Below are 13,969 nucleotides of genomic sequence, written 5' to 3' on the forward strand. Positions count from 1 at the left end.
GAGAGCGTTTGTTAGAATCTGAGTCCCACCGTGTGTTCTTTCTGCTGACAGGTTCGAGGGATCCATACCCTCTACCCGGGCTTCCTTCCCACGTGTGAGCTGTTTCTGTTTAGCATCTCAGGTCCTCCTTCAGCGTGTCCACCAGCAGGAGCTGGCCTTGACACATCCTTAGGAGTGCCTGAGGTCCTGGCAGTGTCCTCTGCTATGCTTGTCCTGCCTGTGAGTGTGAGTGAGCCATTGCTGCTAACAAAGTGAGTGCTCTGGGCCAGTCTTCGTTTTTGGTGCTTTGACAAGGAAACAGAAGCCAAGTTGTTTCCATGTGTAACTGATGTGGTGATGCATTAGCTTTTTAGCATTAACTTAAAAGAAACGGGATACAAGTCCTTGTTGTAGAGTGCCAGTTTCTATGCTTTGTTTCCTTAGGATGCTTTAAAAATGGCCTGGTCACGGTAGCACAGGCCTGTGATTCCACTTTGAGGCAGAAGCAGGAGCAGAGGCCAAGTTGGGCTAAACAGATTGTATCTCACTAAACCAAAAAATGGTGCCTTGATTTACTCTTTCAGTTAACATGGCTTTTTCTTTCATGCTTATATATGTGCATTGGTGTGCGTGCATGTGTGTGGGAGTCAGGACCACTTAGAGGAGTCAGCTCTCGCCTGCCACGGGGTCCCAGGGGCTTCAGGTTTGGCAGTAATTACTCTTAGCCACTGAACCATTTAACTGGCCCAAAACATGTTTTTACCAGAGCTAGGGATGGGACCTAGGACCTTGTTTATAGTACTAGGCAAGGGCATCACTGAGCAATGGCCCAGTTAATGAATATTTTAAAAATTTGGGGCTGGAGAGATAGCTCAGTGGTTAAAAGCACTGACTGCTCTTCCAGAGGTCCTGAGTTCAAATCCCAACAACCATATGGTGGCTCACAACTATCTGTCATGGGATCTGATGCCCTCTTCTCGTGTGTCTGAAGACAGTGACAGTGTACTCACATATATACATATAATAAGTAAATAAAATCTTTAAAAAATATAATTTGTTTGGATGCTGGGTATGGTGGATTTCTTGAGTTTAAGTCCAGCCTAGTTTACATAGCCAAGGTTACATAGAGATCCTGTCTCAAAAACCCAAAACAGCTAGGTACACCTTTAATCTCAGCACTCAGGAAGCAGAGGCAGAAGGATCTCTAAGTTCGAGGCCAGCATTGTCTACAGAGCAGGTTCCAAGACAGCCAGACATGTTTCAAAAACCCCAAAATAAAGCTTCTAAACAAGAAATTATGTGGGCATTGTCCTGGAACTCACTATGTTAACCAAGCTAGTCTCAAACTCTTTCCCCTGCCTCTCTTCAGTGCTGGAATTAAGATGTACCTGGCTCTTTGTTTTTTTTGTTTTGTTTTGTTTGTTTTTACAATTTTCAATAACCTACCAACTCTAGTTAGTGCTGCCCAGGGTTCAGTCCAGTTCATCATGGAGGCAGGAGCTTGAGGTAGCTGGTCACACTGTAGTCAGGAAATGGGAATGCCTGTGATTGGCTTTTTGTACCCAGCCCAAGCTAGCCAGTGACATGGTGCTGCCCAGTTAGGTTCTGCCCTAACCCTGTCTAGGAGCTCGACACTACAACAGTCTGGAGGTCTTTCCAAGGTGATTCCAAATCCTATCACATTTACCATCAAGATTAATTATGACATAGCACCAGTCGGTAGACAACTTTGTGTATGTGTGTTTCTGAGACAGGGTCGTGGATGACAACTTTTCATTTTATCCTATGTTTGAGGGATCCACAGATAACTAAGTGCCCTGAATCTGTACTGCAACTTCAGGTGGGCTTGCCTGTCTCAAATTCCAGAAGTTTTCAGGTTGTTCACCTCTTAAGGGGCTGGGAATGGGAGCTCGAGTCCCACTCAAGCTCCTTTGTCCTTACTGTTTCTCCCAAGCTGCTGGCAGGATGCTGAAGTGTCTGCTTCAGGGCAGCTCTACAAAGAGGTCCAAAAGCATCTTTCCTGGATCTGTGCTTTCACAGCCCTCCAGAGGGCGCCGCTGGTAAGTGTAACCCTGGTCTACAGGGTGAGTTCCAGGATAGCCAGGGCTACACAGAGCAACCCTGCCTCAAACAAACAAAAAAGAGGAAATAATAATAATAAAGTAGTAGTACATCTCTTGGAAGAAAATTACAGATGGGGCTTGGAGCTCATCTGAAAAAAAAGTGGGGGTGAAGGCTGATTGCATGGGATAGAGCACAACCCTGCGGTGAGGACGGCGAGGCAGAGCTGAGGCTGGGAAACCAAGGGCAAACTCATCTCAAGACTGACAGTAAGTAGCAGTGTCCCTTGCTTTTAAGTGAGGAAGCCAACTTAGAGAAAAAACTTAGTGACATGAGCCCCAGGCAGTTGAATGAAGGACGGATTGCAGCTTTAAGAGGGTGCCAGAGCCAGGTGTGAACACAGGTTGAACCAACTGGAGGGCTGTGGACCCAGAAGCCTAGTTTGCTGCATCGAGACTGACTGTGTTCCTAAAGGTGTATGGGTGTTTTGTCTGCTTGTATGTCTGTACCGCATGGTGTGCCAGGTCCCTCCAAGGCCAGCAAAGGCATCAGATCTTTTGGAATTGGAGTTACACGAGGTTGTAAATTGCCAGCCATGTGGTGCTGGGAATTAAAACCTGGTTCTTCTGGAAGCCAGTGCGTTTAACAGCTGAGCATCTCTGCGGCCAAACTGATCTTTGGGTCAATGCTGGTTTTGCCAACTGACTGCTGCCTGTTCCTGCTTTTGTATTCCCCAAGAATAAGAAGCACTACCTGGTGCTGTATGCCAGCAGCAGGAACAGGTGCTTAGGAAATGGGTGCTCACTGCCAGGACTAGGGAGTGCTGGAGCTGCTTTGGTAGGGTACTTGTGTAGCATTCTTGAGGCTCTAGGTTCCATCTAGGTTTAGTAGAACATACCTGTAACCCCTGTCCTTGTGAGCTGGTTGTAGAGAGGTCAGAAGTGCAAGGGCACTCTCAGATTAAGGGCAGCCTGGGCTGGAAATCCTCTCAAACCCCAAATCTGAGTAATGCTAGTTCAAGAGCTATTTATTGAAGCTTTGCCCTTCCAGGTGCCGAAGGGATTGTTCAATCAAGAGCACTTACTACTTCTGCAGACGTTCTGGGTTTGGTGTCCAGCTCATAACCATGTCTGGTTCCGGGGGTTCTGATGCCCTTTAGCATCTGTTAGCAACTGACATGAAAGTGGTGCACATATATTCAGTCAAGCACACATACATGTATTAAATAAAAAGAAGTCTTTAAAAAGTTGTTCATTTAAAGTTCAACCAGGGAGGAAGAATGTGGGTAGGGAAAGGAAAAGGTTAAGGCAAAGACAGGAATTAAAAAATAGACTGTTCAAAAGTAAAAAAAAAAAAATACAATTATCAGGGTGAGCATGGATAAAAATCCAGAGGGGAACAGGGGTGCCCATTTGAAGACTGGCAGTACAAGTTAAGAGAAAGTGGGACAGCCAAACTAATTCAAATAACATGACAATCAGATTATTCTGTAAGTCAGTTTATAAATTCCAGTTCTAAATCTGGGCACAAAATTTCAGTTGTGTCCCAGTATTTCAAGTGACTATTTGTTTCTGTTTTTTTTTTTTTTTTTTTGATACAGGGTCTCTCTGTGTAGCTTCGGTTGTCCTAGAACTTGCTCTGTATATCAGACTGGTCTCGAACTCGCTGAGATCCATCTGCCTCTGTCTGGAGAGTGCTGGCATTACAGGCACGGGCCACTATCACCCAGCCTGTTCTTAAATAATCGAAATGCCATTTTCTTTCTTTCTTGAAGAGTTATTTAGTACTGAGTGCTTCAGTAGAAAAGCCATGCTTTTTTTTTTTTTATGAAAGAAAGAAAGAAAAGCCATGCTTCTGAGCAAGAAGTAGCGACTCTTAAACGACACTTTAACCACAGTCATGAATGCTTTTCCATCTGTGTTATGGGAACGGCATTGCATGCAGTAAAGCATTTTATGTAAGAGTGCAGACAGTGTGGGTCCCTTTAGAAATGAGTCCCGGTAGTAGGGACAATGAAGACTAGGGGACCAGAGGATGAACTTTCTCAGGTAGTTTCTCAGACTTTTGAGGTCTGATAGCCTGGACAAATTTCGCCTAATTTCGAGTTTTAGGAGGACACGTGTCTCTCCTGTGAAAGGATTCATACTGGTACAAACACACAAGTGCACGGTCTCGCCTGGCTGACGCTGTTTCTTCAGCCTCCCATCCCAAAGGACCACTGATGCTTGCTTTCTCAATACTTCTTCCTAGGTTCCCATATTTGGGCTCTTCCCAAGTGATGAGGATGTAACGCACCGGTCATCTTGATTTCTAGGAGCGAGTCAAAGTTTCTCCCCTTTGGGCTCTTCCCAAGTGATGAGGATGTAACGCACCGATCATCTTGATTTCTAGGAGCGAGTCAAAGTTTCTCCCCGAGCGAGACTCAAAGAAGTAATCCAACTCCGGTCCTGGAAAACTCCAATCCGTAGTTTTCCCCGTCTCTGAATCTCCTGCGGTCTTGCTAACAGAGCAGTGAAAAAATGTCTGCTGACCGGAGTCCACCAGTCCCCCCATGAGGCGGGGCCAGCTCTCTGTAGCTATGGGAGCTGGAGGCTTGGGCCTCAGCGAGCAACCTATGAGTGCCGGGACTACAAGTCCCAGCATGCCTCCTGGCAGTACCTCTCGCAGCTAGCTGTCGGCTCTCGCGCTCACTGGCCAATTGGATGGTGGTGAGGGTTATCGAAAACCAATGATAAAGCAGAAGGGGCGGGCGCTTCCTCATCGCTCACCTTGAGCTCAGAAAAGCTACCTTTAAAAGGTCGCGCGGAGCTGGGCTGTCGCAGGCAGTGAGGCTGCAACCCGAAGGTGCGGTAGCGTGTAGGAGAGCGGCATCGGTAACCTATCGGACCTCGCACCGGGGATTCCGGCGTCGCTGGGGGCGGGACCGGGGGCGGGGCCTGGCCTCGTTGTGGCGCGGCTCGTAATCCATCATGGCGGCCCCGGGGGTTGGTGTCTATCCCTGAGAGGCGCCGGAGCTGGAACCGGGTGCCGGGTCCTGCGGCTGAGGAGCTCTTCCGCGGCACACCCCCTCACTGGCTGGAGAAACCGGGTTATTCGGCAGAGTCGGGCATGTGACTGCTTGGCGGCGGCGGCAGAGTCCGGAGCCGGGGGAGGGGTGTCTCGGGTAGAGACCCCTGGGCTCCGGGCAGCTGAGGCGTCGGGCCTCCTCCCTGTGGTTGCCTCTCGGTTCGGGACCTCTGGAGTCCTTCGTCCCTCATAGCCCTGCTCTGGGTCTGGGACACCCAGAGTGGTCTCAGTTTCTCACTACCTGGGACACCCTGTTTCCTGAGGAGGAGCGTCGCCCCTGAGTAAGCCGCCCGCGCCCTGCCTGGGGAAGTCTCTTCTCACCCCCAGGTTACCCTTCTCTCGATTTCAACCCCAAGTTTGGCCTCGGAGCCCCTCATTCAAATCATCTCCCTGCTGTCAAGAGATCTTCGGGGGTCCTCCCAGATTGCTTCCGCCGGCCTTCGATGTCCTGACTTCTTCCAATGTCACCTACAGCCCCATTGGTCTCAGTGCAGCCCAAAACTTTAATGCAAAGGAAAAGTCTGGATTGGTTTCACAGGCCTTTTAAAAAGCGGACTTAAAAGTTGCTGGTCATGCATTCCTTCTCGGCAGAGTGGAGAGCAAGCTCTCGTTGAGATCTGTGTGACCCGTGTCATTTTCCGGAGACCAGGGCAGGGAAGTGAGAGCGGCAGGAAATTTGTTACAAGATGGAGAGACAGAGATAGGGGGATTGGTTGACTTCCACAGGAAAGATTGCAGAGAATATAAAAGAAGCTCAACGTTTCCATCGCGCTGGGGAGTTGAAATGACTTTCAGTTCTGTTGGCCCTTTTCTGACTTCCCTGTGATTATTTTTATCTAAAGTTTTCCTTCTGCAAAGAAAGTGTCCCTCAGCCCGCAACATAGACTTAGATTCAAGAAACTTTTCGGTAGCATTGTGGTTACATGACTTCAAACTAATTACCTTGGAAAAGAATTTCATACTCCTGTTTACAAGTGTGAACCTCAAAACCAGCTTCCCTTTCTCACTCATGGAAGTTGTCTGTGATTGACTCAAGTTACTGACCCAAGTCAGTAGTGTGAAGTTCTGGGTATATACTGTTGCCTGCTAACTCCCACGGACCATTCTGGAAGATCTTGAACCCTCTTCTGGAAAGGGGTGCCTATCATTGCTTTATGGGGCAGCAGCCTGGAAAAGTTCTTGGGGACCAAAGAAGGCCTAGTTTGCCCGCCCTGCATTTTATCAAAGGGGCAGGGAAGAGGGACTCATCGAGACATGGGGGCCCACATTGCAATGTCTTCGTGGAACATGGTGAGTGCTTTCCAGGTTTCTGATCTTTGTTTTTCCTTAAGCATCAAAGAAGTTTCTGAAACAATACTTTTGTCAGTTCCTGAGATTTTTTTTTTTTGCTACTATAGCAGCAAAATTGGTGGAGCAGTTCTTCCCATAAGAAAATTGTGAATTTATTCAGTCTGCTTGAGTTGCTGTTTCTTGCCTGAGTCCACTTCTGGTTCAATGTTGACACAGGACAAGCCCTTATATGTTTGGGGGGGGGGCAGCATTTCATGGGGGAAGGGTTGGACTTAAGTGGCTCTGAAGCATCCATAGTTCTTCCTGTCTACTTTCACTAAAGGCTGAGATTCTACCACCTGTGTATGGATGCCTTTTATTGCTTTGTCTATGAAACACTTATATCTTCAAAGTGGTTTGTGCACACAAAGGTTAAGAGCAGAACCTAGTCAGCATGCTATCTTTGACCTCAGTAATGAGCTGCACTTGAAACTTTCGTTGGAGCTTGGTGGGAAAGAGTTGGGTGTGGGAAAAAAAGCAGTGTGCCTCCTGAACCGAGACTGTTCTGAACCTGAACTGTGTTGCTTTCTCTAAGGAACAGTCCTGTTCCTGCTGATGGTGCTTTCATCACCTCTTCTCCCTGCTAGAGTTGTCCTTGCTTTTTTTTTTTTTTTTTTTTTTTAATGAAACTATTTGGACAGCAAAAGTACTGCTGACTAACAGTTAAAGGCTGGTTAGATTAATGCAGCAGAGGCAACCAGGAGCCAGTTAGTTAGGGTCCTGGTTGTACTGTGGCAGCCTGATATTTCTCAAACTATGTTCTTAATATTGAAACAGCAATCGAGCCCTAATACAGTAACCATACATAAGCAAATATAGCTTATGCAAGGGTCTCATGCTTTGAAATTCAGTCACAAGCATTTAACAACAGGTGGTTGCTTTGGGACGAACTTGTATTTGATAATTGAAGTTTTCTTTTTGTAAGGTTTATTTTATTTTATATGTATGAGTGTTTCTCTCTCTCTCTCTCTCTCTCTCTGTGTGTGTGTGTGTGTGTTGTATGTGTGTGCATGCATGCATATGCACCACATTTGTGTCTGGTACCCATGAGGTCAGAAGAGGTTGTTGGATTCCAGAACTGGAGTTACAGGTAGTCATGAGCCACTTGTGTGGATGCTGGGAACTGAACCTGGGTCCTCTGTAAGAGCAACACAAGTTCGTAACTACAGAATTCTCTCTCTAGTACCTGTTTTTGTTGATGTTAGTTTTTTCTTTTATCTATTTATTTTCTTTTACTTGATGTATGTAGGTCTGTGCACCACATGTGTGCAAGAGCCTGCAGAGGCCAGAAGAGGGCACTGGAAACCCTGGAACTGGAGTTAAAGGTGGTTGTGAGTTGCTGGGAATCAAACCCTGGTCTTTTAGAAGAACAGCTAGTGCTCTTAATCACTAAGCTGTTTCTCTAGCTCCTCCCTGAACTGCAAGAGCAGTACAGCTCTTTCTTGACCTCCAAGGCATCTCTCTAGCCTGGCATTTTCTTTTCTTATACACAAATACTTCAACTCAAGTAAGTGTGGGCACCTTGGTTTTTTCCTACCGTGAGTTAGTTCTATTTAGCATTGTTTGAGGTAGACTACAGTGGCAATTTGTTATATTCTTTCAACTTCACAACTTAAAACATTGTTATCTGCTGAGTGTGATGTAACTTCAGATAGTGAAAGTTGGTGGAGAGTTTTAGAAAGTTCTGGCTAAACTAAAATACAGGAAGCTACTAATGATCCAGAAAAGTTACATCTAGGAATCCTGGCCTAGGTATCTCTGATACCTTTCAGGGATTCAGAGAAGAGACAGGGTCTTGTGTAGCTTCAGCAGGTCTCTAATTCAGTGTGTAGATTCAGCAGGTCTCTAACTCAGTGTGTAGCTTAGGCAGGTCTCTAACTCAGTGTGTAGCTTAGGCAGGTCTCTAACTCAGTGTGTAGCTTAGGCAGGTCTCTAACTCAGTGTGTAGCTTAGGCAGGTCTCTAACTCAGTGTGTAGCTTAGGCAGGCCTCTAACTCAGTGTGTAGCTTAGGCAGGTCTCTAACTCAGTGTGTAGCTTAGGCAGGTCTCTAACTCAGTGTGTAGCTTAGGCAGGTCTCTAACTCAGTGTGTAGCTTAGGCAGGCCTCTAACTCAGTGTGTAGTAGAAAATGACCTTGAACTCTCTGATCTTCTCATCACCTCCCAGATGTTGAAATTGTAGGTGCTTCCAACCTGCCTCTGTCATTTTGCGTATGTGTGTAAAAAATAAGCTAATTATTGTTATTGTTGTGGGAGGGAATGTGTGTCTGAGATGTGTGTGTGTGTGTGTGTGTGTGTGTGTGTGTGTGTGTATGTGTGTATGTATGTCTGTGTGTAGAGGTAGGTCAGAGGACAGACAGCTATATCTCCTTCTGTCTGTGCTTGGGTTCCAGGAACCAAACTCAGTTTGTCAGGCTTGCATGGCAAGCTTCTTCAGCCTGTCTTGCCAGCCTAAGCACATATATCCTTCTGATACTCTGAGATCTAATAGGACTATGTATAAACCTTTTAGCTGTGTGCTGAAGTCAGGTGGTATCCCCAGTAACAACACTGGAGCAGTTGTTTGCATGGTGACCTGAACTAGCCACTTTTTAATTTTTCTTTTTTGGACTATCATTACTTGAAACTTCAGCTGATAGATTGTAGTTATTCAGACTAAAATTTGTCTTTCCTTTTGAGGGAAATTTCTGACTGTAGAGAATTTGTATTGCTGTTGTGCTGCCCATACCAGTGTGGTATTTACAGGTGTGGTCTGGGGACCAGTGTTTCCTAAGGCATCAGTAGATATGTGCGAGACAAGTCACAAGCTGAGAGGTGCCTTCCGACCACAAGGTGGGGGAAGAGTTTTCAGTGTACAGAGAACAGCACTGATGCTTCTGAGTCTCAAATTTGAATTTTAGTGTTTGCTGTTTGTTTTTGAGACAGGGTTTCTCTGGGTAACTCTGGCTGTCTTGGAACTCTGTAGACCAGGCTGCCTTGAACTCGAACATCTGATTGTCTCTGCCTCCTGAGTACTGGGATTAAAAGTGTGTGCCACCACAGCCTGACCCAATTTTAGTTTCTAAGGTGGGTAGTATTTGAGACAAGTAATATAAACTAAAAGTCTTTGTGCAATCATTGATTTTTTTTTTTAAAGCATAAAGAGGCCTGAGATTTTAAAATACAGACTTTGATCAGTGTGGTGGTGCACACTTTTAATCCAAGCACTCAGGAGGCAGAGGCTAGAGGATCTCTGAGTTTGAGGCCAATTTGATCTACATGGCAAGTTCCAGATCAGCCAGGACCACATAGACCAACCATGTTTCAAAAAAACCAAACCAAACAAAAAACAACCAACCAATCAAACAAACAAACAAACAAAATGTGGACCTTTCATTGTGAGAAGTCTATTCAAGGCACACAAGGGTGTTTTCTGATGACATGTTTTCTGTTTCTCTCTCTCTCTCGTGACAGAGATTCTCTTTATAGCCCTGGCTGTCCTAGAACTTGCTCTGTAGACCAGGCTGGCCATGAATTCAGAGATCCACCTGCCTCTGCCCCCAAGTGTGTGCCACTACTACCTGGCTCTGTTTATTTTTTAATTGATTCTTTATTGTCTTTGTGTGCGTCTGTTAGGGCTTGACAGTGGTGGTGTACATGTAGAAGTCAGAAGACAACTTTGCACAATCACTTCTACTTTGGCTACTGGAGATGAAACTCAATCATTAAGCTTGGTGGCAAGTTCAAAGAACTTGGCATAGTTCTCTGCATAGTTCAAAGAACCATCAGTGAGCCACCCGAGTTACAGTAAATGGAAGAAAGCCGTTCAGGTGATTAGTCTGTATGATTTGGCCCCATTTAAAAAAATAATTATTTATTATATATGTAGAAAAAATATGAAAGGAGTTTCAACCAAAGTTGCTGTTTATAGGGAGTTTAGATTTAGTGGAAATAGGAAGATGACGACTTTACATTTTTCTGAGACAGGTCATGCTTTATAGATTAGCATGGCCTGAATTTCAAGCATAGCCATCTTCCGTCCTCTACCTCCAATCAGGTTGACAGGCAGGGGCTAGTATCCTTTCTTAATCTCTGTGATATTCCAGATACATTACAAATGTGTGTTGTTTTGTAATAGAAACAGAAAGATTTGTAATGGGAATGGTGACTGAAAGAGGTACTTCTTTGCTGCACACTTTTTGTGGAACTGCTTAAGTCTTGTTTGAAGATCAGTCAGTTTCCTTAGACTCTGAGGGTTCTTTATCTCAAAGGCTATGGATTTTAGTTCCAAATTGCTCTTCACCCTTCATAGACTGGTGTTTTTAGAGTTTGTTTATGTCCCAGGTCTAACATATGGTGTTGGGCCAGATTTGAGTTGGAAGCCCAGGATAATGTGTGGTAGTGGGTTTTGTTGTTGGTGAGTGATGTGGTTGTAATGGTAGTAGTGATTGTGATGGTGAGGAATTGTGGTTGTGGTGATGATGGTGGTGGTAGTTGGTGGTATTAGTGATAAATTTTCAAGGGGTAGTGAAGCAGATGGCAGCATTTGCCAGGATCATTCAGGGTGAAAAGGATTTACCCATATGTAAAGAGAGGGAAGAAATGGAATCTATGTTTGTGTGTGTGTGTGTGTGTGTGTGTGTGTGTGTGTTCCATACATTCTTTTAACATTTCAGTAGCTTGCCTATAAAATTCCATTGTTAGGATTATTGAAACTATTCAGAAGTAAACTTTTCCTCAGTGTTTGTTTTCCTTTTCTTCTACAAATGTTGAGCACACATGCACTAGGTAGTATTTTAATAAGAGGGAACTGAATGAAGCTCCCACCTTCCTAGAACCTTTGTTTTAGAGATGGAGGTGGACCCCTGGGAACTCCAGCACAGGAGATACTGATAGACTACATTGTATCTAGTGCTGAGAGAAAAGTAACAGTCATGCTTGGGAAATAACTGCAGGTGGGGGCAGAGTCTGTTGGTGGCACATGCCTATAATTTCAGTACTTGAAGGACTAAAGAGGATACTGAATTCTAGGCCAGCCTGCTCTACATAATGAGACTCTGTCTTGTTTTTGTTTGTTTTGTTTTGTTTTTAAATCTTCTCAGGGGCTGGAGAGATGGCTCAGTGGCTAAGATAGCTTATTGCTCTTCCAGAGGATGAGAGTTCAGTTCCCAGCACCCACACTGTGGCTTACAGCCATTAACTCTAGCTCTCCAGGAGATCCAACACAGTCTTCTGGCCTCTGTAGGTACCCACACACGTGTAACACATACATACACATTAAAAAAAACAAAAACAAAAACCACCTTGGGACTGTGGAGATAGCTAAAAGTATTTGCCTTGCAAGCATGAGGACCTAAGTTTGATATCCGGTACCCATGGAAAAAGCAGGTGGTATCAGCGGTTTGTAATCCCAGCATTGGAGGCAGAGACAAGATCTCAGGAGCTTGCTGGCCAGAAGTCTCTCCTAATCAGTGAACCCCAAGTCCTACTTAGAGACCTTGTCTCAAAAAATAAGATGGGAGCTGGGTGGAGGTGGCAGAGGCAGGTGGATCTCCAAGTTTGAGGCCAGCCTGGTCTACAGAGTGAGTTCCAGGACAGCCAGGGCTTCACAGAGAAACTCTGTCTCAAACTAACAACAAAGATGTGTGGTACTGAATTGCAGTGCAGCGCCCCCAATATAAGCATGCAAATAATTTCCCTTAAACCTTGGTTTTCTTTCCCTCTTTCTTAATTAATTAATTAATGCTTGGTAGGTGAGGAGGTCAGAAGAGGGCATTGAATTAGATCTCTTGGAAGTGGAATTATGAATAATTACGAAGCACTATGTGGTGCTGAGACTCAGACTTGGCCGTCTGTGAGAACAAGTGCTCTTAAGCTCTCTCCAGCCTTTAAATCTTGTTTAATAAGAATCCTATTACATGGACTGAGCCAGATGGTGTCTGCTCATGAGGAGTTGGAATGAGTTCTCTGGAAGATTGCTTCTTCTTTTCTCTAGATCCCCGGATTTTATGCAACTAGCAATATTCTGGGGTGTTTTTTTCCAGTGAAAATATGCTTCCATTTCTTTCTTTTATTTATTATGGCAAAATACTCATACAAATAACCAGTTTAATTGTACAGTTTGGTGACATTACCTGTTCACAGTACTTAGCCATTACCATGATGTATTCTAGAGCTTTTAATATCTAGAATATGGAACCACATACTCATTAAAAACAATACCAGGGCCTCAGAGCATTCCCAGCACCCACACTGTGGCTCAAGCCATCTGTAAGTGCAGTTCCAGCAGTTCAGTACCTTTATATAGTCTCCAAGAGCACCAGGCACGTGTGGGGTGCAGACAGACATGCAGGAATAACAGCACACACAAAGCGATTCTCATTTTCCTTCCTCTGCTGCTGTACTTTCTGTCTTTTTGAATTTGCCCATATACCTCATAAAAGGTAGTGATAAAACCCATGCTTTTGTGCCTGGCACTTTTCGTTAGTCTAGGGTTGTCAAGGTCATCTCTGCTGTAGCACGTGTCAGGCTTTCCTGTAAATATTCGGTAATATTTCATGGCATGAATGAATGAGTATACTGCATTTTTAGTTCATGTAGCTTGTATACAACTTTTAAAATTAAAACACCCTGCCACATAATATAATATAGATAAAGAGGTTGTGACTATCGGCTCGATACCTGACCATGGAGTCACTACCTAGGTGAAGCTCTGTCCTGGCCACGGAGTAGAAATGATGAGCACGCTGTGTGGGCTCTGTTTTGCTAGCACCTTCCTACTGCTTGGAGGAACCTCAGCCTCTTGTACTTCAGCACCTTAGAGTCCTTCCCCTTGTAATGCTCCCTTGTTATCCTCATTCTGTTCTGACCTGATCTGTTTTTGAAACAGGTCTCATGAAGCCCAGACCTTGGACTTTTGATCCTCCTGCCTCCGTATCCTGATGCTGGGATTACAGATGTGTGTCATCATGCCTGGTTTATGTGGTGCCAGGGATGGAACCAGGGCTTCATAAATGCTAGGCAGACACTCTGCCACATGATCCACATTCCCAGTCCTCCTTGGGACTCTTTTAATGTCTGTAGCATATTCCTCATACTGATAATTTGTGTGTTCATCCTATCTCCTTCCCCTCCCCCTCTCTTCTAGTCTGTTCCTGCCTTCACCTTTAAAGTATGTTTGGATAGCTTATCTGTTTTATTAATCTTAAAAAGAGACAAACCGACACTTCCCCCCAAGTAGTCAAGACTTATTTTAAAGTCTAAAAACATTAAAACTAATTAAAGTAAAACTACTGTTACTGCTTTGAACCACCTTTCCCCCTTTATATGAATTCTTTACCTGCATGTATGTTGGTGTACCATATGTGTGCAGTGCCTGTGGAGGCCAAAAGAGGGTGTCAGAGCCCCAGAGACCGTCACCTGGGTGCTTAGCCAGAACTGCCAGGGCGTGTAGCTGTTGAGCCACCTCTGCAGCCTCCGGCTGCCTTCTCTGAAACAACGCATTCATTAAGTGTCTTAGTTAGCATACAGAAGAGTGTGTTTATGATGGCCTTGCT

At 45.0% G+C, this 13,969-nt stretch overlaps 2 protein-coding genes across 2 annotated transcripts in view; both read left to right on the forward strand.

The window, feature by feature from the left end:
• Nucleotides 1–5,396: 5,396 nt before the first annotated feature.
• Nucleotides 5,397–5,734, forward strand: LOC308429084 (uncharacterized protein). Its single transcript, XM_080927725.1, has one exon. It carries the CDS (start codon nt 5,568–5,570, stop codon nt 5,664–5,666), a length of 99 nt encoding a protein of 32 aa, XP_080783851.1. The 5' UTR covers nt 5,397–5,567; the 3' UTR covers nt 5,667–5,734.
• An 89-nt stretch (nt 5,735–5,823) lies between these two features.
• ABL1 (ABL proto-oncogene 1, non-receptor tyrosine kinase) overlaps nt 5,824–13,969 on the forward strand; it is a 101,386-nt gene continuing 93,240 nt past the window's right edge. Inside the window, exon 1 of the mRNA XM_080927043.1 lies at nt 5,824–6,396. Coding sequence (XP_080783169.1) covers nt 6,261–6,396 — 136 coding nt within the window. The 5' untranslated portion in view covers nt 5,824–6,260. The remainder of the gene's footprint in view (nt 6,397–13,969) is intronic.

The sequence above is a fragment of the Micromys minutus genome (genome assembly GCF_963924665.1).
Source record: "Micromys minutus genome assembly, chromosome: 13".
Lineage (NCBI taxonomy): Eukaryota > Metazoa > Chordata > Mammalia > Rodentia > Muridae > Micromys > Micromys minutus.

Bases quoted from the DNA above. Each gene is read 5' to 3' on its own strand.
- LOC308429084 (XM_080927725.1), top strand. From the start codon at position 5,568: ATGTCACCTACAGCCCCATTGGTCTCAGTGCAGCCCAAAACTTTAATG.